The 24,484-nt window shown below is 64.3% G+C and overlaps 3 protein-coding genes across 28 annotated transcripts in view; 2 read left to right on the top strand and 1 right to left on the bottom strand.

Moving 5' to 3' along the window:
* Window positions 1-4,322: 4,322 nt before the first annotated feature.
* Window positions 4,323-8,794, bottom strand: GTSF2 (gametocyte specific factor 2). 23 transcript variants are annotated; one of them, XM_046904940.1, is made up of 11 exons: window positions 8,603-8,769; window positions 8,378-8,504; window positions 8,206-8,295; window positions 8,042-8,117; window positions 7,761-7,959; window positions 7,164-7,326; window positions 6,465-6,728; window positions 5,908-5,997; window positions 5,690-5,775; window positions 5,118-5,305; window positions 4,425-4,592 (listed from the first exon to the last, which is right to left on the bottom strand). In XM_046904940.1, exons 1-5 carry the CDS (start codon window positions 8,693-8,695, stop codon window positions 7,818-7,820), a joined length of 528 nt encoding a protein of 175 aa, XP_046760896.1. In that variant the 5' UTR covers window positions 8,696-8,769; the 3' UTR covers window positions 4,425-4,592; window positions 5,118-5,305; window positions 5,690-5,775; window positions 5,908-5,997; window positions 6,465-6,728; window positions 7,164-7,326; window positions 7,761-7,817. The 23 variants fall into 23 exon arrangements, with proteins under 23 accessions (XP_015129011.2, XP_040510651.1, XP_040510667.1 ...); XM_040654718.2 differs by having other exon boundaries at window positions 6,680-6,728; XM_046904938.1 differs by having other exon boundaries at window positions 5,690-5,770; window positions 6,680-6,728.
* Window positions 8,795-9,789: 995 nt separating this feature from the next.
* NCKAP1L (NCK associated protein 1 like) lies at window positions 9,790-18,497 on the top strand. Of its 2 annotated transcripts, NM_001031339.3 has the most exons (31): window positions 9,790-9,974; window positions 10,071-10,181; window positions 10,436-10,528; window positions 10,618-10,674; window positions 10,812-10,954; window positions 11,039-11,129; window positions 11,229-11,366; window positions 11,466-11,514; window positions 11,589-11,745; window positions 11,852-11,908; window positions 12,172-12,268; window positions 12,487-12,596; window positions 12,707-12,839; window positions 12,930-13,011; window positions 13,324-13,382; window positions 13,652-13,797; window positions 14,048-14,180; window positions 14,413-14,532; window positions 14,683-14,822; window positions 14,986-15,117; window positions 15,213-15,431; window positions 15,530-15,660; window positions 15,745-15,842; window positions 16,122-16,215; window positions 16,291-16,373; window positions 16,466-16,546; window positions 16,726-16,819; window positions 17,041-17,157; window positions 17,389-17,498; window positions 17,579-17,668; window positions 18,057-18,497. In NM_001031339.3, the coding sequence occupies exons 1-31, from the start codon at window positions 9,873-9,875 to the stop codon at window positions 18,180-18,182; spliced, it is 3,393 nt and encodes a 1,130-aa protein (NP_001026510.2). In that variant the 5' UTR covers window positions 9,790-9,872; the 3' UTR covers window positions 18,183-18,497. The 2 variants fall into 2 exon arrangements, with proteins under 2 accessions (NP_001026510.2, XP_040510687.1); XM_040654753.2 differs by lacking the exon at window positions 18,057-18,497 and having other exon boundaries at window positions 17,373-17,498; window positions 17,579-17,673.
* Window positions 18,498-20,520: 2,023 nt separating this feature from the next.
* PDE1B (phosphodiesterase 1B) overlaps window positions 20,521-24,484 on the top strand; it is a 13,781-nt gene continuing 9,817 nt past the window's right edge. For 2 of the 3 annotated variants that reach the window (XM_025145608.3, XM_025145609.3), the window contains exons 1-2: window positions 20,521-20,646; window positions 21,126-21,260. In XM_025145608.3, the coding sequence (XP_025001376.1) occupies window positions 21,130-21,260 (131 nt within the window). In that variant the 5' untranslated portion in view covers window positions 20,521-20,646; window positions 21,126-21,129. Of the gene's footprint in view, window positions 20,647-21,125; window positions 21,261-24,129; window positions 24,159-24,484 lie in introns of those variants that run through there. The other variant, XM_046904985.1, reaches the window with a different exon arrangement.

The following is a 24,484-nucleotide window of genomic DNA, read 5'->3' as shown; positions in this document are numbered from 1 at the left end:
ACTCTCGGGGACAGCGGGACGCCCCGACGGGACAACGGGATTCCCCGGGGGGGGGAGGGGGGGAGGACAGCGGGAGGAGGGATACGGCATCGGGACAGCCCGGAGGGGGGCTGATAAAGGGCACGGGGACATCGGGCAATGGGACAGCCCGGGGGACAGCGGGGGAACTCAGGGGGGTGGGGACATCACTGGGATGGGGACATTGGGATGGGGACATCATTGGGATGGGGACACTCAATGGGGGGATGGGGACATTGGGATGAGGATATGGGGCACTGAGAATGGGGATATCTCAGTGGGATGGGGACATTGGGATGGGGACACTCAGTGGGAGGGTGGGGACATCACTGGGATGGGGACATTGGGATGGGGGCTCTCAATGGGGGGATGGGGACATTGGGATGGGGATATGGGATGGGGATATGGAGTACTGAGAATGGGGATATCCCAGTGGGATGGGGACATTGGGAACTGGGGAGCAAAGGGGTGGGGACACTGAGGCAGTGGGGAATGGGGGTGCGTGGGGGGGATGTGGGGATGTGGGATATGGGTCATGGGGACACGGGGACGTGGGGATGTGGGGACACAGGGATATGGGATATGGGGATATGGGAACATGGGGATGTGGGATATGGGGATGTGGGAACATGGGGATGTGGGATATGGGGATGTGGGGACATGGGGATATATGGGGATATGGGGACATGGGGATATGGGACACTGGTGGGGGCAGGGGATGGGGCAGGAGGGTGAGAGCCCAGGGGACACAATGTGGGGACAGCGAGGGGACAAAAGGGGCACTGTGGCCTGGGGACAGCGGGGGGGGGGTGGATCCACGTGGGGTGGGGGGGGGCACAGGACACGGAGCAGCCGTGAGTGGGACAGTGAGGGGACACAGCGGGGGGGAGGGGGGACCACCGCGCCGGGGGGACCGGAGCCGCTTCCGGGAAGGAAATGGTGCGAATGGAGCCGGAGCCGTTCCCATAGCGCTGCGCTGGGGGGGCTGGGAACCCCCCCGGACCTCCCCCCAATAAGGGACAGTGCCCCAATGCAGGGCCGGTGTGCGACGGTGTGCAACGGTGTGCGAGGCGAGCGCCCACGGGTGCCGTTATCCCTGCGTGCAAAGGGCGCACGTGTGGGGGCTCGTGCTTGGCGAGTGTGCAAATGCACCTCTGTGCGTGTTGTGAGTGTGCAAATACACCCCAAGGTGTGAGTGTGCAAATACACCCCAAGGTGTGAGTGTGCAAACGCCCGCCCGCCTCCCTCCCACGTGCGTGTGCAAATCCGCACGTTTCACCACCGGCGGCTGCGATGTTTGCACGTTTCTCCCCCTCCGCTCGTGCAAGAGGTGCCCCCCCCGCAGGGCCCCGTGTGAGGGGGGTGCCCGGGCGTGCGAGGGGCCGCGGTGGGAGGGGGGCTGTGAGGGGGGGGCCGGGGGGGGGTCGGGGCCTCGCACGGCTGCTGCGGGGCCGCCGCATTCCTGCGCCGCTGATGCAATGGCGGCCGGCACAGCTGGGCTGGGGGTCCAGGGATGTGGGGTCCGGGGGGGGGGGGGACGACACGTGGGGGTGTCCCTTTGTCCCCCGAGGTGTGGATGGGATGGGGGTCCCCCGCCCTGCGCAGTGCGTGGGGCTGCTCGCAACGCTGCCCCCCCCCCCTCACACACACACCTTTGGGTGCTGAGCGGGGGGGTTTGCACACGAGGGTGGGCGCGGGGGGGGGTTGGGGGGGTTGGGGGTACCCACATGGGCACAGTGCCTGTGGGGACAATGGGGACATTTCCGTGGTTGGGGACAGGGAAGTGACGGCGGGTGCTGAACAATGCGCTGGCGCCGGAGCCCTTCCTGCCCTTGCACACCCGGCCCCATTGTCGGCCCCATTGCCCCTCGTGCACACGCGTGTGTGCCCGGGCACCGCCACGCACTGCACTCTGTTTGCTCTCTCATGCCTCAGTTCCCCCCCCCCCCCCCCGTTCTGTCCCCATGGGGGATCCTGGGCCTGGTGCCCCCCCCGGCCCCCATAGCGTCCCCCCCCCCCTGCACCCCCAGCCCCATTTCTGCTCCCCATTCCCAGGACACCCCCACAGCCCCCTTCGGTCTCCACGGTCCCATCTTGGGGTCCCCCCATGGGTGCCATTCCCCGGGTGCTCCCCACCCCATCCCGCAGACACCCCACGGCCGCCATCCTTGTGGGACCCCATCCCTCCACCCACCCCCCATTCTCAAAACATCCCTACACCCCTCCTTTTGGTGGGGGGGGGGGGGGCACCCAGCGGCCTCCCATCCCCCCCTACCCCATCCCCAGGACCCCTCGTAGCCCCCCCGCCTCCACAGCCCTCATAGACACCCCATGGATACCACCCCCATCCCCCATCCCCCCAAAGGGCACCCCGTGGCCCCCCCATCTGTGCCCGGGACCCCCCCAGCCCCACCCAGGGATGCCGGGGTCAGGGTGCGGGTGCCCCTGGCTAAGTATGGCCAGGGCGTCCCTGAGTCACTGCAGGGCCGGGGGGGGGGGGCTGCGGGGGGCCCCAAGCCTGACTCACCGCCGCCGCCAGCCCCTATATAGCCTGGGCCTGCAGCAGGGCCACGTCACCCCCTGCCCCCCTCCCTCTGCTGGGGCACAGCAGCGTTTGGGGGGGCCGGGATGGGAAAGCCACATGGGTGGCCGAGGGGGAACATCCGTACGGGGAGCACAGGGTGACGCGGGGGCACCCCAGGGTTGGGAGAGGGGGGTTGGGGGGGAGGGGGCAGGGCTCGGTGACCCCGGGGGCACACGCGTGTGCAGGGGGTCGGTGCCGCCGTGCAGGGGGTGCAGGGAATGGAGCCGTCCCAGGGCTGGCGCAGAGCCCGGTGCTGTGCAGCGCAGCCCCACGCGCCGACTGCTTCCCAAAAAAGCACCGGAGCTGCAGGCGTTGGGGAGAGCACAGGGCCGGGAAGGGGGGGCGGCTGGGGGGGGGACAGGGACAGGCAGGGACACGGGAATGTGTGGGGAGAGGGGTAGGGATGTGGGTAGAAACACAGGTGGGAGCGTGGGAGTGCTCAGGGACACGGGCATGGCAATGTGGGCCAGGCAGGGGCACGGGGAGGGATGGGAGGGGGGCAATAGGACGTGGGCACGGGGAGGGATGGGAGGGGGCAATAGGACGTGGGCACGGGGAGGGATGGGAGGGGGGCAATAGGATGTGGGCACGGGGAGGGATGAGAGGGGGGCAATAGGACGTGGGCACGGGGAGGGATGGGAGGGGGGCAATAGGATGTGGGCACGGGGAGGGATCAGGAAAGTGCAGGGATGAGGACGTGGCAATGCTCGGGGACACCTGACATGGCCACAGAGCAGAGGTGGCACTGCAGGGACTGACACACGCGGGTACCCGGAGGCCCCACTGGGACAGGAACACACACACAGTGTGCAAACACCACCCCTGCGCCGGCACACACACACACACACACACACACAGACACACACACACACACACACACAGCTGCACGCTGCCAGCTGTGCCCTCATGCCCCCCCCCTCCCCCAACACTCCGCCCCATTTGGGGCCCCTTGGGGACGTGCCAGCCCTCCCCACTGCCAGCCCTCCCAGCTCGGACCCACTGCAGCCCACTGACCTTGTGCAAAACCCCACAACCCCCCTTGTGCAAAACCCCCACAAGGGCTGTGATAAAACCAACCCTGAGCGTGGGGCATGGAGAGGGCACGAGCTTCAGCTTCAGCACCGTGAGGTGACACAGACACTGAGCAGCCCTCCTCACCCAGCCCCGCTGCTTTGGGTCATTTGTTGTTTTTCCACCCAATTTCCTGCTTTAATGAGCCCGGAGGTGTTGCAGCGGTGGCACAGCTCAGGCCAAGCCGTGCCCGTGGAGCTGTGAGCTTCGGGACAGGGAAAACCCTCTCCCTGAGTGCTGCTTTGTCCCCAAATGTCCCCCCATGTGAGGCTGTGGGCAGCAGGAGGGGGACAGGTAGAGCTGCTGAGCCAGCCTGGTGCTGGGATCTCCTCACAGCCCATCTGAGCTGCGGGAGACGAAAGCCAAAGTGCAAAAACTCCCCCAGAAGCTGCAGAGGGAGCAATTCCTGCAGGGAATCCCCCGGGGCTGAGCCTCACACCCCCCCCGAGAGCCGAGCAGACACTCTGCAAACACAGAGCCCCGTGGGATGCATCTCACACCCAGCGACTTCAAAGCGCTCCCAGCCCTTCGGTGAGGGCAGACAGAGCTGTGCTTTATGGCCGGGGCCTCTTTTGCTGCCATTTGCCTGCAACTGCCAGACATGGGCTATGTGCTGCCCTCCTCCCCTTCCTGCCTCTTTCAGGAGCAGTTTGATGGGAAATTGGTGTTTTATTTTTCCCCCAGCAGATCCCATCCGCCTTCGCTGGGCCGGATGGCGACGCCGAGCGGTGAATCACAGCGGGGAGATGGGTGTGAGTTAAGGCAAGGGGAATGTTTAATGGGTGTCGTGCAGACGAGCTCACACTGCACTGCCAGCGTGGCCAGGTACTCACTGCTCACATCTCCAGGGCCACCTTGGGGTGGGGGGCTCAGCTGACGTCCCCTCGGTGCAGGCTGGGTGCCTCCCTTGGTCCAGGTGCTTGTGGCACACATGGTGTTTCATCGCCCCGAGGAAGAAGAAGAGAACAGGGAGAAATGGTTGAAGTGGTTGAAGTCCCCGGGGTTAGGGTTAGAGTTATTGGGGTTGGGGATAGCAAGGCGACTCCAAACAGGCAGAAAGTCACCCTAAAATAGAGTGCAGAAATGCCACCACGCTCTCTCCAAAGCCCAGAGGGCTCTGTCTGCTCTACACAGGTGGTCACAAAGCACGGAGGATGATGAGGGTGGCAGAGATCTGTGTTTCCAAGCCCGGTGTGGCAGCCCAGTCCCTAATTCCTCCATGCACTGGGAAAAACATCCGGCCTCAGTGCAGGAAACCCCCCCCCCCCCGCATGCATCCCAGCAGCTCCCTCCTGCCCTCAGCCCACAGCTGTCAGCTAGCAGCACCCTGCAAACGGCTTTTCACACCCTGGAGTGACCCAGATGGGAGCTGCAGAGCCTCTGCCTGCGTGCTGGAAGCAGGCAGTGATGCTCACTGCCCAAAACCCAGCCCGTTCCTCCCTACCTCCTCATGCCCTCCTTGGCTGTGGCCCAGGCAAAAGGAAAATCCGACGCTCCGACGGCTCTGCCAGAAGCAGCAGAAGAGGTGGCTGAGGAGCAGAGGCTCTGCTGAGAGGTGCAAAGGGAACTCTCCCTGCACGTGCAGGAGGAAACCGGCGCTGATCCGATGCTGGATGGGCAACTGCTGCTTTGCTGCGGGGTGTCAAAGCAGAAAGCGAAGTCACTGCATGCTGCTGCCTCCCCCAGCCCCACAGCTGCACAGCTCCACCGAGGCCACGGTGCGGGGAACAGCCCGGGGGCAGTTCTGGGGTCTGCTGGGGGGGGTGGCTGACAAGCAAGCACCCACACATGGGATTCAGAGCACCCCGGGGCACCCCGTGGAGCTTTTTGGGACCCTGCTGCGTGTTGAGGGCTGCAGTTCCCCCAGCATCGCTCCTCTGAGCACACGGTGAGGATCCACAACTGCTTTCAACGGGGCAAAATAGGTGGAAAAAGGCGGGGGGGTGAGGGGGGGGGGGAACGCCTGTCATTTACCATTCATTTCCCTGACAAAAATAACCCCTTCCTCCAACCTACCCTGCTGGATCCACCCTCTGAGCAAAACTCTCTGCAAGTGTTGCAACGCCGTTATTGGCACGGTTCAAAGCACACATGAAACTGCTCTGCAAAACCACAGGGGAGAGATGTCAAGCAAATCCGAAGCAGTCAGATGCTTTTAAACAAGCGAGGCACAAAGCCGGAGAAATTCCTCTTTAACCCTTGAGGAGCAGGGAGGGATTGGGCCGGATTTCCACCTGTGGGGCAGCACTGTGAGGTGGGAGCACGGGGTGAGGTTCTGCTCTGCGGCGCGGGTTGGCAGCACAGGCAGCGGGGATCAGGGAAAGCTATGGAGGAAAAGAGGAGATAAAGTCAGCAGGGAGGCCTGATTCTCCCCGTGGGGGTGTTTATCAGAGGGTTAACCCCCCCCATAAACTCGAAAAAGGGGTTTCGTGTGGTTCTCTGGGGAAAAAAATATGGGAGCTCAGGCATAGGTAGGTTAAATCCTGGTGAGGAGACGGGAGGAAGGAGCTCCTCCTGCTCAGTGATGAGGTTTCAGACTCTGGATAGGAGATTGAGAGAGGAAAAGAGTCTCCCAGATGGGCCGAGCCCAGGATGTGCAGATTCTGCCAGATGTACATTAAAAGGAGTTATTAGCTGTATAAAAACTGCTCTGCAGCTGCAATTCTGGCACCGGCGAGGGAGGAATTAATTGCAACACCAGATCACTCCTCCTCTGCCCAGCCAGGAGGGACGGGCGCGACCCCGCCTGCCTGCTCCCCCCCCGCCAAACGGGGAAGGATAAATATCTGACCTCTCTGTGAACTGCTGCAAAAAGCAGGATTTCCCCCCAAACTGAGCCTCGCGGGGTCCCCACGACTGCCTTTGGTGCGATTGTCCTGGCTGGCTTGGGTTAACGTGTGCTGGGGGTGGGTGGGAGCCCGGCCAGGGAAGGCAGTGTGTGACACACACGTTCCCATTTCCACGTGTCCCGCCCCAAATCCGGTGCCTCCTCCGAGCTCTCCTCACCTTCTGGCAGGGCTGGGGCTCTGTGGGGTCCCCCCAGCCCAGAAACATCCTGTGTGAAGGAAGAAAAGAGGGGGGGAGAAATTAGGGAGGATTGGGGGGGACACCCAGAGCTGTGCGTGGGCTGGGTGGTGTCACAGGGGACATGGTGACACATCTTCTGGAGGATCGTGCAGGGTGGGGGTTAGTGAGGCTTCCTTCGTTCCCCACCCCACCCCCCCCCCCGCTCCCGGGTGGGGAAACCCATGGCCTGACTGCCCTGGTGATGCAGACTGAGTATGCGGTGTCCAAATTGTGTAAGAGGAACTAAAATAGAACCCTGAGCCCAAAATCTGGGCAGCACCCAATGGTACCGGGCTGCAAATGCTTCCTTTGGTCCGGGGTGGGGGGCTTGAAGGGGTGATCTGGTGCACCGAGGGGGTGGGCAGCAGACCCTACAATGTCAGGGGAAGGGGCGTGAGTGGGAGCTGGGGGAGTTTGGGGTTACCTGGAGCCATTTTGGCCATGCTGGATGGTTCTGGACGTCTTCTTTGGTGCTGTTCCCATCTCAGATAAGGAGATGGGCTGGGGGGGGTAGTGGGGCACCAGCGACCCAGGCACACACTGCTGGGGAACTGGGTACAATCAGGGCAGGGGGGTTATGGAGACACCTGGGGACACAGGGATGCAATGGGGAGCAGAGCTGGAACGCAGGCTGGCCATGGGGATGTACTGTGGGGGGGTATGGAGACACGGACAGGCCCCAAAATGCAACTGCTGCCCCCCCTCCCCTACAGATTGTGCCACAAGCAGGAGGCTGCACGGAACATGCTGAGAGCACAGCCAAGCAGTGCAGGCGACAAGCAACATGGCGGACCCACGACACGCTCACACCAGGGGATCCTCTTTGTCCCCATCCTTCAACACTCATCCTGGCGGAACCCCCTTCCCCAACCCACCATGGTCCCCATTTTGCTGCTGTCCCCTATGAGCAACGCCAAGCGCTTCCCCACCCCAAGTGACAGGACACCATGCACACTCACAAGCCACATATTTCCAAAGCATTTTAAAACCCATTGCTACAACAGTTCCCCGCAGCAGATACCGAGCACTTGCTGCCCATGCTTGCACCGTGGTTCCCCTGGTCCTAGCAGGGAGGTGGTCACCACCTTGGCTGCGCCACCACCTTCCTTGATCTGTTCTGCTCCTGCTTGTCTGGCCCCTTTGCAAGGTGTCCTGTTGTCACCGCCGCTGCAGCAGGACCCACACCTTGCCTCCAGTTTGGGGGTGCCACCAGAGCAGAGCTGGGGGGGAGGGAGAGCAAGACAAGGGGGTCAGAGTGGGCAGCACCTTGTGGAGGGCACCCTCTGCCCCACACGCTCCTACCTGTCTCCTTCGAGGGGCAGGTCACTGACAGTGGTGTTGAGGATAAATGGTGCAGCTTCCTCCAGCTCATCGACCTCTGCAAAGGGTAATGAGACAGGGCTGTGCCAGCCTCGGGGGTCACGGCGGGGGGAGGGGGCATCACTTGGCACCCTGAGGTCACTCACCTGCCTCCCAGTCCTCTTGGCATGGGGGGGCCTGCCAGGCCACGGGGACCTTGGGCTGCTTTGCCTGGTCACCGGTGCACAAGGACAGCTCTGTGGGCACAGACGGCACAATAGGGACGTGTGTCCGAGTGAGGGGGTCCGAGCTGCAGCTGGGGACCGGGTGGCCGCGTACCCTGAGAGTTGAAGAGCAGGCGCTGGTCGGGGCAGCAGGCAATGTGTCTCTGCAGCTCGGACCGCGGCATCCTGTGCCTGGCGTTGAAAGGACAGACCTCCAGCGAGCGAGCCACCTGCGGGTTGTTCTAGGGGAGGAGAAGGAGGAGAAGGCGTTGAGTGCGTCAAGGGAGGCCGGGCCTGCATCGCGCCTCACGGCCCCGCGGAGCCCCGGGGCCCCGCTCACCCGCTGGCACTTGACGAGGTGGTAGGGCAGCCGGGACACCCGGATCTGGTGCGCCTTGTCGTAGGGACACTGGACGAGCGCCTCGGGGTCCATCTTGGCCTCCGCGTCTGGCTCCAGCGGCCTCCTACCGGCCGCCAAGCCCCGCGCTTCCACCCCCAAACGGCCCCACTCATCGCCATGGCAACGCGGCCTAACTTCCGCCGCAGCCTGCGCCGCTCCACTTCCGCCACCGGGGTCGCCATGGCAACGCGGCCTAACTTCCGCCGCAGCCTGCGCCGCTCTACTTCCGCCGCCGGGGTCGCCATGGCAACGCGGCCTAACTTCCGCCGCGGCGCTGGGGGTCTCCTGAGCGTTGTTTTAGGGCTCTGGCGGGATTATAGGGCTCTGAGTAGTGCTGTGTAGGCGTTGGAGGGTGTTCTGTGAGTCTGCAGGGTGTAATGTGGGCCTGAAGGGCGTTACGTAGCCCTGGGTGGGGTTTTATAGGCTATAGGCTGTGTTATGGGGCCCCGTGTGGTGTAACGTGGGCCCTGTGTAGTGCGATTTGGGCCCTGGAGGGTGTTACGGGGCCCCAGGGGGTGTTATGAGGGTGCTGGAGGGTATTATAGGATCCTGTGTGGTGTTTTATGTGCCATGAGTGTTGGTATATAATCCTGGGCAGCGTTATAGAGCCCTGTATGATGCTATGTGCGTCCTGAGTGGTGCTGTATGTATCCTGCAGGGTGTTGTGTGCACCCTACAGGTAGCTATGTGGGTCCTGGAAGGTGCTGTGTGAGCGCTGCAAGGAGTTATATGGACCTTGAGGGCCAGTATATGGGTCTGTGTGGTGTTATGTGGACCTGAACACCGTCATATGGGCCCTGAATGGTGTTATATGGCTTTGGATTGTGTCATATGAACCTACCAAGGGCTCTGGGTGCTACTGTATCACTGTGAGCAGTGTTACGTGGTCCAGGATGATGACATAGGGCTGCAGCTGGTGTTAAAAGACCATGGCTGATGCCACGTGGCCCTGGCCAGCACTGCATGGCTGTGATCAGTGTCACAGAGCGACGGCCTTCGCTCTGCCTGGGACCAGTGTTACAGGGTTACAGCCAGTGCTACACGTCACCCAGCTGTGGTGGCATCCTACGGTGTCGGCGTCAGACGTCGGCAGCATCACGTGGCCACGGCCACAGCCCAGGAAGTTCAGGAAGGGGAAGTTGGTGCTGGGGGTGCGGGGCAGATCAGGGACGAGGGGACGCAGGGTGGCCCCCCCCGGTACGCTGCCAGCATGTCGCTGCCCTCCGTCTACCAGAACAAGTTTGCTGAGAAGCTGACGATCCTCAATGAGAGAGGCCGGGGTGTCCTCGTCCGCATCTACAACATCAAGAAGGTGTGGGGTGGGGCCGTGAAGAAATGGAGGCTGCTGGGCTGTGGCGGGGGATGTGGGGGGGGTTGTGGGGGCTCTAACTTTAGGATGTCCCTGCAGACCTGCTCTGACCCCAAGACGCGGCCATCCTTCCTCTGTGACAAAGCTATGGAGCCCTCCATCAAGTTCATCAACAAGAAGTTTCCTAACCTGGACGTGCGGAGCAGCACGGTGAGGGGCACTGCTGCCCCATGTGTCCCCAGCCCTGTGTCACACCCCTCCTGGTTGTTCTTTTGTCATGTGTCACTTTCTCGTCATGCCCCCATGTCACCCCGCTTTGTGTCACCCCATTTTGTGTCATCACTGCCTGGCTTCTCCTCCATCCCTGTCCCTGTGTTGTCTCACCACACCCTACCCCGTGTCACCCCGCCCCTCATGTCCCCGCTGTGTCACCCCACCTGGATGTCCCCTTCTATCCCTTGCAGCAACACCTGGGACCAGTGCACAAGGACAAGGGGGACATTGTCCGCGCGCTGGCACCCTATTACTACTCCTTTGTGGATGTCCTGGAATTCAGGGTGAGCTGTGGGGTGCTGGGGGGCAGTGCTGGCATTTCAGACTGGGGGAACAGCAGTGATGTGTTGTCTCCTTGTCGTCTCCCTGTCAGGACCACGTCTATGAGTTGCTGAACACCATTGATGCCAACCAGTGCTTCTTTGACATTGTGAGTGGTACCCAGGGGGTGCCAGGAGGGGCCCCCAGGGGAGTTTGAGGTGCTCGCAGGGTTTATGGGGTGCATCTGAGGGAGTGATCGGTGCAGTCCGTGCCGTGGCCGTATCCTCACAGCTTCCTTGTCCCTAGCATGTCAACTATGACTTCACCAAGAGCTACCTGGACCTGATTGTCACCTATGTGTCCCTCGTCCTGCTGCTGGCCCGCACCGAGGACCGCAGGGTGCTCATTGGCATGTACCACTGTGCTCATGAGATGAGCCACGGTGCCAGGTGGGCTGGCTGTCCCCGTGGGCTGTCCCCCCTTGGGGCTGTCACTGAGGACTGTCTCCAACATGTGTGCCATTATCCCTGCAGTGATTCCAGCTTTGCCCGCCTGGGCCAGATGGTGCTGGAATACGACCACCCCCTTAAGAAGCTGACGGAGGAGTTCGGGCCACACAGCAAGGTGGGCTGGGAGCTCCTCAGGGTCCCGTGTGCCAGCAGGGCCACATCCAGCCCCTGCACCGGGCCCTGACCCATCCTATGATGTCCCCCTGTCCTCCAGGCTGTCACCAGTGCACTGCTGTCCCTCCATTTCCTCTTTGCACGGAGGAACCAGGGCTCCGAGCAGTGGCGCAGTGACCAACTCCTCAGCCTGCTCAGCACTGCTGGCACCATGCTGAGCCCTGCCAGCTCCGACACCGTGAGTGCCACCACTCAGTGGGGACGGTGGTGCCATGGGGTGCCACCTCGGGGTGGGTGCGGGAGGGCAGAGTGGTGACAGCAACACCTGCATCCCCAGATGGCCTGCGAGTACCTTTCCCTGGAGGTGATGGAACGCTGGATCCTGAGTGAGTCCTCGCAGTGCCCACAGATCCCGTGTTCCCGTGGTGTCTGACCGTTCTCTGACATCTGTGCCCAACAGTGGGGTTCCTGGTGTGCCCAGGGGCTCTGGGGGCGTCCCCACAGTGCCTGGAGCTGTGGCGGCTGGCACTGCAGGGCTCACTCTACGTCACCCTCCTCCGTGACGAGGCCCTACAGATCCACAAGGTCACCGAGGAGCTGCTCAGCAGCCTCAAGGGGTAAGTGGTTGCTCCGGTGCCTGGGGCTGGGGTCCCCACTGGGGGCTCTGCTGGGCACCATGGGCTGTCCTGTATGTGGCACTGCTCGGCTGCCTTCCTCTTGCAGCTATGGGAAGCGGGTGGCTGATCTCAAGGAGTGCAAGGAACACGCCGTGGCTCACAGGTTAGGGGGCTCAGGGGGGGGTTGCTGTCTCTCAGGGGGCTGGGGAGGGTCCCACGATATCCCAAAGGTTTGGAAGGACCTGAGGGTCCCAACATGTCCCAGAGAGCTGAGTGTCCCAGGGGATCACTGAGGTCCCAGTCTGTATTGACCCCATACTACAGCTCCCACCTTTGCCATGCGGTGCCTGCAATATCCCTGCTGGGTGAGCGGGGTGGCTGGAGGGGTGTGGGGGGGCTCTGACCCCCACCATGACCCCCCCACAGCGGATCCCTGCACCGGGGCCGGCGGGCGTACCTGCGTGGGGCTGTGCGTGAGCTTGAGGCACTGCTGGAGGATCAGCCTGGGCTGCTGGGACCCAAGGTGAGCACAGGGGGAAGGGGGCAGCGTAGAGGGACAGGTAGAGGGGAACACTGTCGTGGAGATGAGTGGTTACGATGAGGCAGGGGGTGAGTGCCAGAGCTGCGTGGGCACGTTTCGGGTCTGTGTGCAGAGTGCTGTGTGTTGGCAGTGCCCAGAGGCTGTTGGTGCCGGCCCGGTGGCAGCACCACGTGCGCTCTAACCGGGCCTGCTGTGCCCAGGCTCTCTTTGTCTTCATGGCGCTCTCGTTCTGCCGGGACGAGGTGAGCTGGCTGCTGAGGCACGCTGAGCACGTCACCAAAACCAAGACGCCGGAGGACTTTGCTGACAAGTGAGCGTGGGGCTGGGGGGCTGCAGGCAGCAGTGCTGTGCAATGCGGAGCCGTGTCTGTAAACTGTGGGGGGGGTTTGCCCCTGCTCTGACTGGTGGTTTTGGTGGCAGCCATATTGCAGAGATCCTTTTCCTCATGGAGCAGCTGCGGAGCCTGGTGCGGCGGCAGGTCGGCGTGCTGCGGCGCTACCACGTGCAGTACCTGGCCCGCTTCGATGCTCTGGTGCTCAGTGAAATCATCCAGGTAGCACAGAATGCTGTGCCCGGGGCCGTCCCTGTCCCCTGTGGCCTATCCTGGTTGTCCCTGATCCCGTCCCCGTCTCTGTCCCTGCAGAACCTCTCCGTGTGTCCTGAGGAGGAGTCCATCATCTTGTCGTCCTTTGTCAGCTCCCTTTCTTCTCTCTCTGACAAGGGAGGTAAGGACTCTGGACCTGCTGTGTGTCCCTGGCACTGCCTGGGGACTGATGTCCTCCTGCCCTGCAGCCCAGCAGCAGTCCTGGAGCTGTGCTGAGCATCCAGCTGCGGTCTTATGGGGGCAGTGGGGAGACAACACCTCTTGGGGGTCCTGTGGGGTGAACGCTGCCACCCCCAGCTGGCATCCACCAGCATGATGCATCCAGTCTGGCACCCCCTGGACCTATACCTCCCAGTCAGCACAAGCAGCCCGAAGCTCACCCATCCTGCCCCCCTCTGCCCCTCCTCATGGCCACGTTTCTGTTTCCCTGCAGTCGACGATAAGGAGCAGTTTGATTTCACACCGCTCCGCCTGGACTGGTTCCGGCTGCAGGTACTGTCCCCATCTCAATTCCCATCCCTGTCCTCACTGCTGTCCTTGTGCCAGTCCCTCTCCTCTCTTCCCATCTCAATCCACGCCCCTATTTCCTTCCCTTCCCTTCTGTTGTCCCCAGCCTTGTCCCTATCCCTGTCCTCATTCCCTTCTCCATCCTTCTCCCCATCCCTCACCATTCTGCCACCATCGGTCCCCTTCCTGTCACCCTCCCATCCCCAGTGCTCCCAGTGCTCCCAGCTGTGCCCCTGAGCCCTCTGTCCCCACAGGCCTACACTAGTGTGGCCAAAGCTGTGCTGCCACTGAGCACCAACCCCGACGTGGGTCGCATCATGAACCTCATCGTCTTCCACACCAAACTGCTCGACTCCCTGGAGGAGCTGCTGGCCGAGGTCTCCGACCTCTCTGATCTCTGGTGAGCTCCTGAGTCACGGGGGTCACCTTGGCTGGCTCCTGCCCCCCAGCACACGTGGGGAGGTGCCCATGCATGCTGGGTGTGGGAAGGGATGGCACTTATGGGGGAGGCTGGGCAAGGTGAGGTCATGTAGACTCAGGGAATGTGGACACAGGCGTGGGGACAAGGACAGCGCACACGTGATAGGGGAGGAAAGGCACTGACAGACCCACTGACACACATCCTGCCCCTCTGCCTCCCACCCCTGCAGTTTCTTCCCTCGCCCTTTAGAGAAGATGTTTGTGGCGACGATGGAGGAGCCCTCAATGCTGCGTTACAGCATCGCCTTCCCTCTGCTCTGCAACCACTTCTCCCACTGTGTCCACCCCATGTGCCCGGAGGAGGTGAGCCCTGCTGCCCAGGGTGACCATGTGGGGACGTGGGCACTGTGTCTGGATGCTGCTGTGGAGGGGCCAGGCACCTCTGGTGGCTCGTGGCAGGGGGTGGAGGATGGGGACGTGCCCTGGGGCAGCCGGTGGCACGCTGTGGATGTGACCTTAACCTCTGTGCCGTGTGGCTGCAGGAGGTCCCACGGTGGGGACACGTTATGACAGTGCTGTGGGTTTTCCTTTGCAGCATCCCCAGCTCCAGGCCACGGCGTTGGGGCTGTGCAACAAATTCCTGGAGGAGATGGCCCGGCAGGCCTGCGTCTGCATCATGGATGCCTGTGCTGAGCAGCACAACCTCAGTGAGCGGGTGAGGGCCTCTGTGGCCTCCGGGGTCTCTGTCCACGTTCTCCACAACCGTGGGACACCGGAGGCTGTGTGGGACAGATGTGGTGTCCCTAATTCAACCTTGGGGGTGGCAGTTTCTCTCCGATCATAACCTTCTGCCTGTGGCCACCAGCTGCTGCCCAAGCACTGTGCCTCCACCGTCAGCAAGGCCCGCAACAAGAAGACCCTGAAGCATCCATCCAAGAAAGGGGAACCTGAGCGAGGCAAACCAGGGGCTGAGAGCCAGAGGAAGGACAGAAGCGTGACCACCAAGTGAGAGCGGGGCTGGGTGGGTGGGCTGTGGGAGCGCAGGGCCGTGAACACGGGGTGTTGGGCGCCAGGCGTGGGGTGCGAGTGTGGTGTGACACGGCCACGGTCGTGATGGGGACAGCCCTGTGGGGCCGTGGTGAGGCTGACAACGTCTGTCCCCACTCAGCATGGACAAGCTGCACCTGACGCTGGCCGAGCTGTCCCTGAGCCTCAACCACGTGCCCAACTTCACAGTCTTTGAGCACACGGTGACGCCAGCTGAGTACCTCAGCAGCCACCTGGAGGCACGCTTCACCAAGTAGGCTGCGGGACGCACAGCGCTGCGCGGTGGGCAGTGGTGGGGAGGAGATCTTTGGCCCCACGTCTGCAGCCACCCCCATCCCGTCCCTGCAGGGCCATCGTGGCCATGGCGTGCTACAGCCCGGCCACGCAGGAGGTGGCTCGTCCCTCAGAGGTGCTGGTGGGTCTGGGTGCCTACATCACCTTCATCCAGTCGCTGACTCACTTTGTGGGCCTGGACACGGCGCGCATCATCCGCAGCGTCCTCCTGCAGCAGACTCAGCCCCGTGACGCCAGTGGGGAGCAGACCCTCACCACCATCTACACCAACTGGTGGGTGCCAGCGCCCCCAGCTGCCTGGGTTATCTCCTACGTGGGAGGTGGCCCTCTGGTGCTGCAGTGTGTCAGTGTCAGCAGCTCGGTGTCTGCAGGTACCTGGAGGCCCTGCTGCGCCAGGCCAGCACTGGGGCCATCGTCCTGGCACCCGCCCTGCAGGCCTTCACCACGGTGCCCCGTGAGGGCGAGCCATCCTTCAGTGCTGCTGAGTTCTCCGATGTTTCAGGTGAGGGATGTGGAGGGGACAGTGTGGGGGGTTCATCCCCTCTGTCCCCCTGTGATGTCCCCATCCCCGTTTCTGTCCCCGCAGAGATGCGAGCGTTGGCTGAACTCATCGGGCCGTATGGAATGAAGTTCCTGAGTGACAATCTCATGTGGCACGTGAGCTCCCAGGTCGCCGAGCTGAAGGTAGGGGTGGGGTGTTGGGGCCAGGTTTGGGGTGTTGGGGCCAGGTTTGGGCCAGGTTTGGGGTGTTGGGGCCAGGTTTGATGTGCTGACACCAGGTTTGCGGTCCTGGGACCAGGCTCAGGGTGCTAGGACTGCATGCTGGAGCGCCAGGGCAGCCAGTCCCACCCTGGGGACCATCCCAGCCCCATGCCTGCCCCTTGGGCTTGCTAACAAGGGTGAAGCTGGGGCAAAAGCACCGAGACAGTGTTCCCAGTGCCATGAGCCCCCTGTCCATTGCAGAAACTGGTCAACGAGAACATGGACACGCTGGTCCAGCTGCGCTCCAGCTCCTGCAAGCCCGAGCAGATGGCAGCTCTGCTGCCCCGGCTGACCTGTGAGTCTTGGTGGGGCTTGCACGTTTGCACACTTGTTCACACACACGTCGCTGCTGACCCCTTTCCCCCCACAGCGGCCGACAATGTCCTGAAGAGGATGACCATCATCGGTGAGATCCTGAGCTTCCGTGCCATGGCGCAGCAGGGCCTGCGGGAGGTGGGTGCCCTCTGTGCCCCACAGAGTCACCACGAGCCCCACGGGCATCACCCTGGGTCCCACTTCACCGAGTGAGCACTCTGTCCCTGCAGGTCTTCTCCCACCACTGCCCCTTCCTGATGGGCCCTATCGAGTGCCTGACAGACGTGGTCACCCCTGACACCGACATCCAGGTGGGCGCTGAGTGGGACAGGGACGAGGTGGCACCTCCCATGTCGGGGTTGGCTGTTTCTGCCTGGCACAACACCGTTGGCACCTCGTGGCGCTGTGGGGCACGGGATGGCGTTTCGTGGCACGGCGTGGCTTTACATGGCACTGCGTGCCCCAGCCTGGTGTGTCCGTGTCCTTCCAGGTCACCCTGAGCATCTTCGAGCTGGCCTCGGCTGCGGGCATCCCCTGTGAGATCGACCCTGCGCTGGTCAACGTCCTCGCTGGCAGCAAGATGGGTACTGTGGGGTCTGCGGGGTCCTGGGGGGTACCCTTGAGATCCTCCACCAGCAGCCTGTCACAGACCCCCAGCTGCAACCACCCCCCCCGGGATATCTCTTTGGGTGCCCACTGTCACCTCCCATGTCCTCTCCCGGGACCCCCACCCCGTATCACCTCTGTGGGGTCTCTGAGGTTTCCTCCTTGGACCCCTGACTGATGTCAGCTCCCTCCTGGGCAGATGGCTCATCCTCGGAGGAGGACTACAAGGTGGCCTGCCTGCTGCTGGTCTTTGTGGCCGTGTCCCTGCCCATGCTGGCCTCTGACCCGGCGTCCATCTACAACACCGAGATGGATGGTAAGGCTCAGCCGTGCCCCGCTGTGTCCCCACTGACCCCACCGTGCCCCGACCCCACACTCAGTGTGTGCTGGGACCCCCGAGGTCCCACAGCTGCAGCTGAAGGTCAGTGGGGGACAGCGGGACCCCAATGTCAGCTATGCTGGAGCAGGGCTGCTGCCCCCTAACTGCAGCCAAGGCACGTGGGCAGAGCTCAGCCCAGTGCCACCCCACACCTCGCTGTGTCTCCAGGCTACAACAACAACATCCACTGCCTGGCCAAGGCCATCATCCACGTGTCAGCCGCGCTCTTCACCCTCCACAATAAGAACATCGAGACCCACCTGAAGGAGTTCCTGCTGGTGAGGGAGGGAGGGAGGCAGTGCAGCCCTTCCTGCTGGAGGTGAGCACGGCCCGGTGCTGATCAGCATCCATCCCTCAGTTGGCCTCTGTGAGCCTCCTGCAGCTGGGCCAGGAGACGGACAAGCTGCGTGCCCGGAACCGAGAGGCCGTCTGTCTGCTCATGCAGTTGGTGAGCGCTGGAAGGGACAGGAGGTCCTGGGGGGGCTTCTGGAGGGTCCTTGGGGGGCTGCTGGGCTCCTGCTGCGCCCAGCTTGCATGCAGCAGCCCCCAGCCTGCAGCCGCTTTGGGGTGCGGAGCCCTCACCCCACTCCCGTCTCCATGTGGGGGGTTGGATGTGGGGGCCGCGCACCCACCGCCCCGGATTGGTATTCAGGGAGCGATCGCCCTTCCCTGCAAAGCAATTTAAATGCAAATGGTTCAATCTGGAGCTCGGGGCTGGGAGGCAGCCGGGGAGGAGCACCCAGCGCTGCCTGCTTGGGGCAAAAGGGGAAACTGAGGCACGACGGGAGGGTGGGGGTGGGGGGGACCTCTTAACATCACATCCCTCACCTCCCCAGATTGTGGCGGAGTCGTCCTTCCTGACGGTGGACATGCTGGAGAGCTGCTTCCCCTACGTGCTGCTCCGCAACGCCTACAGGGAGGTGTGCAGGGAGAACCTGCTCAGCAGGCTCCCACCCCACTGAGAGCACCCCGTGCTCCCACCATCCCCATGGGACCACCACCCCCCCCCACACCGCCCCGCTGCCCCCCGGCCGCCCGCAGTTTGTACCCACCTGCTCCTGGCTGCCCCCACATCCCATCCCCAGCATCACCTCCGTCCCTACACGGCGTTTTCCCCGTGGCTCTGCCTGCTTCTGGGCTGCAGGTCCTCGTGGGGAGGTGGGGGGGCACTGGAGGGCGAGGGGGGCTCAGGTGTGTCCCCAAGGCTTTGGGGAACCCATCCAGCGTGGGATTGATGAGCTTTCATTAAAGCTGCTGCTTCTTGCAGCCCCAAGGACCCCCGGCAGCCGCTGCCTCAGTTTCCCTTCTCCCTTCCCAGCTGGCGACGTTTCAGATCACGTTTCATCTCCCCCCCCCCCCCCCTTTTCCCTTTTCCTCCCCCTTCTCCCCGTCTCAGGGTGTTTATTTCTCATTTTTTTTTTTGGGGGGGGGGGGGATGTGGGAATTAATGGGGCGAGAGAAGGAGGCGCCCGGGCGGCCGTTTCCATTCAGCTCACGGCCGACTGCTCCGGGATGAGTCACCGGGAGATGGCAATGGCAGCTCCGACACCCCGGGGGTTCAGCTGTGCCCACCCCCCCTCGGGGCTGTGCGTGGCCCCCCTGCCCAAAGCCCCACATCCCCCCCCCGGCCCGGAGCTGTCACCGAACCCCGACCCGCCGTTAATTGCTTTGTTAACCCGAGCAGGGCCGATGGCAGCTGGGCTGGAGGTGCCGTCTCCCCGCGGGTCTCACCCCCCCCTCCGCTCCGCCGCTCTCCCCCGGATTAAGGCTCTCGAAGTGCCCATTATTCCACACTGCTGCAAAAGTCTATTTTGGCGCTCATCAATCACGAGATGAAGCAGTAAGGAGCTGCCGCCAGCGCGCCTTTGTCTCACACTCATCCCTGCCCACGCCCCCCCCCCCCACCCCAAACCCCCACCTTGGGGTCCCCCCTATCCCATCCCTGCGCCCGGCCTCCCTCTGAGCCCCCCTATAACTTTGTGGACCCCCCCATTGCCCCCTGTGGGGTACATTGCTGCGGCTCTCCCTGCTGCCCCTGGCACGTGGTGGGCCCACGCACCCCAGCGCAGCGGGGGACCCCCATGGCTCAGCCCCTTCCCCCCCCCCCCCCACTTTAAGATGGGCTTCAGCCCCCATGGGTGCAAGCAGAGGAGAGGGCCATCCCGGCGGGGCTGAGGCAGCCGTGGGTGCTGCGCCCCCCCCTCGACCCCCACCACAAAGGGACCCCCCCGGACCCCTCCCCGGCGCAGGTGGGCGCTGTGCACACCTACAGCCCTTACGTAAGGGCTGATTAATATTCCCCGGGGGCTGCGGATCTGCGTGGGCTGCGGGAGGCAGCGCGGGGGCTGCTGTGCTCCCCCCTCCCCCCCAACCTTACCGGGGCTCACCTGGAGCTGCGACACCCCGAAAATCCCCCTTTGGGTGTACCTGGAGACCCCTCAGACCCCCGGCGTCGACCTCTTCGCCCCTGAGGTTTACCTCAGTAGGGACGTGGATGGGGTGGGGGGCACAGGAAGGGGGCAGGATGTGCCCCCCCCTCAGGATTGCTGTCCCCAGACCCTGTGCCACCTTCATCACCTGTCCTGGAAAGTCCTAACGGAGACATAAACGCGCTGGCTGTGTTAGAGTAGGTCCTACCTTATGTCTGGGGCTGCTGTTGCCCCGTAGCTTTGGGGGAGGTGGAGGGGGGGGGGGGGGGGGGGCTGCTCCTGGTGCCCCCCAGCCGTGCCTGGCCTTGGTGATGTGTGACGAACGGTGCCGGTCTCAGCTGCAGCCCCTCTGTAGGGGGCATGGGGGGGGGGCTCAGGCCTGTTCCACACTGCCAAGCCTTGTGCCCCCCCCCTAAGATCCTGTGGGGGGTGCCCCCTTCATAGCCCCATCAGCACCCGCTCTGCCATAGCTCCATAGGGGTCCTGGGGTACAAACCCGTATCCCTGTGGGGGTCCTGGGGTAACCCCCCCATCTCCTAACCCTATAGGAGTGCTGTGGTACCCCGAATCTATAGAGGTGTTGGGGTACCCCTCCTCATAGCCCCACCCGGCTACAAATGTACCCCCCTCTACATCCCCATAGTGGTCCTGGGGTACCCCTCCCATAACAGCCCCGTAGGGGTACGGAGCGCCCAAAAAACTCCACGGGGGTCCGCGAGTACTTTCCCATCACCCCCATAGGGTTCCAAAGCGACTCCCCCATAACCCCACGGGGCTCCTCGGGGTACCCCATCCCCAACGTGGGTCCGTGCCCGGCGCTGGGCGCGTCCCGGTGCCCCCGCCCCCGGCTCCCCCCGCCCCTCCCCGCCCTCCCGCCGGTGTCGGCTCCGGGAAAGTTGCGGCGAACCCCAACCGCTCCGAGAGCGGCACTGAGGCGGAGGCGGCGCCGGGGCAGCGGAGCGCGGCAGCACCGGAGCTTCGCGGCTGAGCATCCCCGGTAGGAGCGCGCCGTACCCCCGCGCCTCCCCATCCCCGGTGCGACCCCCGTCCTCCCCATCCCCGCTCCTCTCTATCCCCGCTCCCCCCCATCCCTCGCGCTCCCCATCCCCGGTCCCCCGTGCTCCCCATCCCCTTCCCTCCCCATTCCCTTCCCGGTTCTCCCCATCCCCGGCGCTCCCCATCGCCGGTCCTCCCACCCCCCGTCCTCCCCACCCCCCGTTCTCCCCACTGCCTGCTCTCCCCATCCCCGGTGCCCCCCATCCCCGCTGCATCCCCTCCCGGTTCTCCCACCCCCGGTACCCGGTGCCATCTTAGCTCCGCCGCCCGGACCGGTGTTGCTTTTCTTGCGCAGCCTCCGGGTACCGGGCGGGGGGAGGCGGCTGCGGGGCGGTACCGGCGTTGCTCGTTCTCTGCCCGCCCGTCGGGCCGGGCCCGGTGCCGGTAGGGCCGGGGCTGAGCGCTGTGCCGGTGCCGCAGGGCCATGGAGGCACCGCGGAGCCTCCCGGGGCTGCAGCCCGACCGCGACGCGCCGGACCCGGCCGGAGGATGCCCGTCCCCCTTGGAGATCAAATCGGCCCCCAGCAAGAAGATCTGGGTCAAACTGCGGGCGCTGTGAGTCCCCCCAAAACCGGGACCCCCCCAGAAACCGGGACACCCTATGAGCCGGGACCCCCCCAGAAACCGGGACCCTCCCCTCTTCCCAGAAACCGGGACCCCCTATGGACCGGACCCCCCCCATGCACTGGGACACCCCACAAACTGAGACCCCGCCACAAACAGGGTTCCCCCCAAAATCAGGACCCTATAAACCCCCCCCATCACCAAAGAGCCCCCCAAAAGTCGTGGCCCCCTCCCCAAGTCGAGACCCCCTTCCAAAACCAGGCCCCCATCCCCACACTGTAACTGCCCCTCATATACCGGGCACCTCCCTCTAAAAGCAGAGCCTCCCCCCAGGTCAGGACCCCCTCCTCAAACTATGAGACCCCCACATAAACCAGCCCTTTACCCCCCCCCCCCTTCTCCCCCAAGAAAAAATAAACCCAAACCAGCTGGGACAATCCCTCAGAAAATCAGCACTCCCCCCAAAAACCAAAGAAACCCCCCCATAAATCAGAGCACCCCCCATAAACCGAGTTGTCCGCCACAACCCCAAAACCAGGACCCCCCCCCCCCCCCCAAACAAGGGATTCCCTCCTGGGACCCTCAGCTGCTGCCCCCCACCCCCTCAGTTCTCTCAGCCCCCCCTTCCCAAACGACCCCAGAACCCCCCCAGCCGCCCTCAGCACTCAAAGTGGGGGCACCAGAAACCCCCTTTGGGGACAGGGTGCACCTGGGGGGGCGGGGGGGGGGTCTGCCAGGGCTGGGCAGGGGGTTCAGGTACCCCCAGATGTGTGTGTGGGGGGGGTGGGGGGACACGTGGGGTGACAATGTCACCATCCCCACCGGAGGAGCCCACGTGCGGCGGTGCCCACGCGTGCGCTCACGTATGCGCTTCGAGCCCTCATGCCCCCCGGTGCACACGTGGGTGTGCTCTGCTGCACGTGCACACGTGGGTGCGAAGGTGCTCACCGTGGCACACGTGTGTGTGTGTGTGTGTGTGTGTGTGTGTGTGTGTGTGTGTGTGCAGTGCTGGTGTGCCCCGGGATGGGGGGGGGAAGAGTGACAGAGCCCTGCAGCCCTGTTGCACGCCAGCTGCGCTGGTGTGGGTCGGAGTGCGAGAAGCCTTGGGGCGCGTGTGAGAGCGAGTGTGCAAATGGCTGAGCGTGCAAATGGCTGCGCGTGCAAGCGCCCGGCGGCAGCGAGCATTGCGGGGGAGTGCACCTGTGTGCGTTGTGCACACGTGGTGATGCGTGGGTGTGTGTGGGGGTGCGTGCACCTGAGCGAGCGCCGTGCACACAGGTGTGTGAGCGTGTGGGCTGCGCCACCGCCGCCCCCTCCCCTAATTGCCCCCCTGTGCTCACTGCCACCCCCCCATCCTGGTGCTGCTGTCCCCATGTGGGTGGTGGGCGTCCCCGGGGTGGGGTGTGGGGGGCTGTGGTGCACAGTGAGGTGCAGTGTTGGTGACAGAGGGGGTCCGCAGCGCTGGGGTGGCCCTGGGGACAGTGGTGTCACCTCGGGGCTTTGTGTCCCTGTGTTGGATGGGGGGCACGGGGCGGGGGGGGGGGGTGGCAGGAGGGCCATGGGGATGGTGGGCTGTGTGACGGTGGTGGTGGCCGTGTCCCATGGTGGTGGCCTTCCCTGTGCTCTGCTGGGTGGTGACAAAGGGGTCCCACAACGAGCGTGCGTCCCCAGGGGGGGCTGTCCCCAAGGGGGGGTGCCCCCGTGGCTCAGTGCCCCCACGGCCGTGCGGCCATGCAGGGAAGGAGCTGCCTGCCATCCCCAAGGTCACATTCCCCCGCAGCTCTCCAGCTTGAAAGCTGTGAGTGTGACGTCTGGCAGCCCCCCCCCGCCCCCCCCCGGCTCTCTCACCGCCGTCACTCTCACCTCACACGGACGTGGTGGCCCCCACCGCCGGGCACGGGGCGTGCAGTGCTGTGCGCGTGCATTGCACGCTTGCGTTGCCTCGTACTTGCTTGTGCGTGCTTGCACGTGCTTGCACGTGCACACCTGCAAATGGCCACAGCTGCATGTGCGTTTCCACGTGCGTGCGTGCTCGCACACGCGTGTGTTTGTGCATGCTTTCTTGCACGTTTGCAGGTGGGCTCTCACGTGCGGCCCTCGGTGCACACGTGTGTGAGCGCAGGGGGGGGGGGGGATGGCAGCGCTCTGCTCATGCGCACACGCGTGTGCATGCGCCGTCACACCGCAGGGAAGGGGGGACACGTGCCCCCCCCCCCCCCCCACACAGCCAGGCTGGGGGAGGACGCTAATGAGGCTCCAAACCTCATTAAGAGCGGGGAGAGATGGGGGGGCGTTGGGGGGGGAGTGCGGGACCAGGGGGCGCACAGAGGGATTTGGGAACGTGGGGACGCGGCGCTGCGCCCCCCCGGCGGTGCTGGCGGTGCCCCCATGCTGTCCCCATGCTGTCCCACGGCCCCGATGGCCCCGCGAGGTCCCACAGCGGGTGACAGTCCGTGTGGGGTCACAGCTCTGTCCCCTCCCGTGTTGCTGCAGCGCACGTCCCTCCTGCTGGACTTGAAGGCGCTGCACGAGGACGTGCAACCCGCTGCAACCACGAGCACGTGCAACCCGCCGCGGCCTTGCACAAGCACGTGCAGCCCTGCACAGCTTCGCACGGCCCTGTGGAGCCTTGCGCCCCCACACGTGGCCTCGTGCAGCCTTGCACGCCCGTGCACACCCGTGCACGCAGCCCCGGGTGCTGCCTCGGGCCGTGCCGTGCGCCCGCTGCCAGCTCTCATTAGCGCTAACGAGGCCGAGGGCTGCCAGGGAGCGGGCGGCCGGAGGAGCCGGCAGGAAGCTGCCACCGCTGCTTTCTTAATCAGCCCTTAATTAAATCGGGTCCGTCCCCCGGGGCCGCGCCGGGCCCAACGCCAGGACCCACAGCCGGAGGTGACGCGCGTCGGGGTCCCCGTCTGGGAATCGTCCCCACGCGGCGGCCGTGGGAGTGGGGCTGCCGTGGGGCGGTCGCCTCCCCGAGGGGTCCCCGAGGCCTGGGGGGGGGTGGGCGGTGTCGTGGGAATGGGGTGGCCGCGGGGATGGGTGTGACCGGCCGTGGGGGGTGGGGATGTGGTGGCATCGGGTGCTGATGGTTGGGGATGTGGTCGGGGATCTCCATAGGGATCTGGAGGGTGGTGAGGGGAATGGCGGCCACCTGGGGGCACTGATGGGACCTGGGGGCACCTATGGGTACCTATGGGGTCCTGGTTGGTGGCACT

This window comes from Gallus gallus, chromosome 34, assembly GCF_016699485.2.
Source record: "Gallus gallus isolate bGalGal1 chromosome 34, bGalGal1.mat.broiler.GRCg7b, whole genome shotgun sequence".
NCBI classification, from domain to species: Eukaryota; Metazoa; Chordata; class Aves; order Galliformes; family Phasianidae; genus Gallus; species Gallus gallus.
Note: the sequence above shows the minus strand (reverse complement) of the source record. Positions and strands in the feature narration are given on the sequence as shown.

Coding starts and splice junctions, on each gene's coding strand:
- NCKAP1L (NM_001031339.3), top strand. CDS start 9,873: ATGTCGCTGCCCTCCGTCTACCAGAACAAGTTTGCTGAGAAGCTGACG. Junction 11,367..11,465: donor GCCCTGCCAGCTCCGACACC/GTGAGTGCCACC, acceptor CTGCATCCCCAG/ATGGCCTGCGAGTACCTTTC. Junction 11,746..11,851: donor CTGCTCAGCAGCCTCAAGGG/GTAAGTGGTTGC, acceptor TTCCTCTTGCAG/CTATGGGAAGCGGGTGGCTG.
- GTSF2 (XM_040654717.2), bottom strand. Junction 6,729..7,163: donor CATGGCCAAAATGGCTCCAG/GTAACCCCAAAC, acceptor TCCTTCACACAG/GATGTTTCTGGGCTGGGGGG. Junction 5,306..5,689: donor CAGAGGGTGGATCCAGCAGG/GTAGGTTGGAGG, acceptor GACACCCCGCAG/CAAAGCAGCAGTTGCCCATC.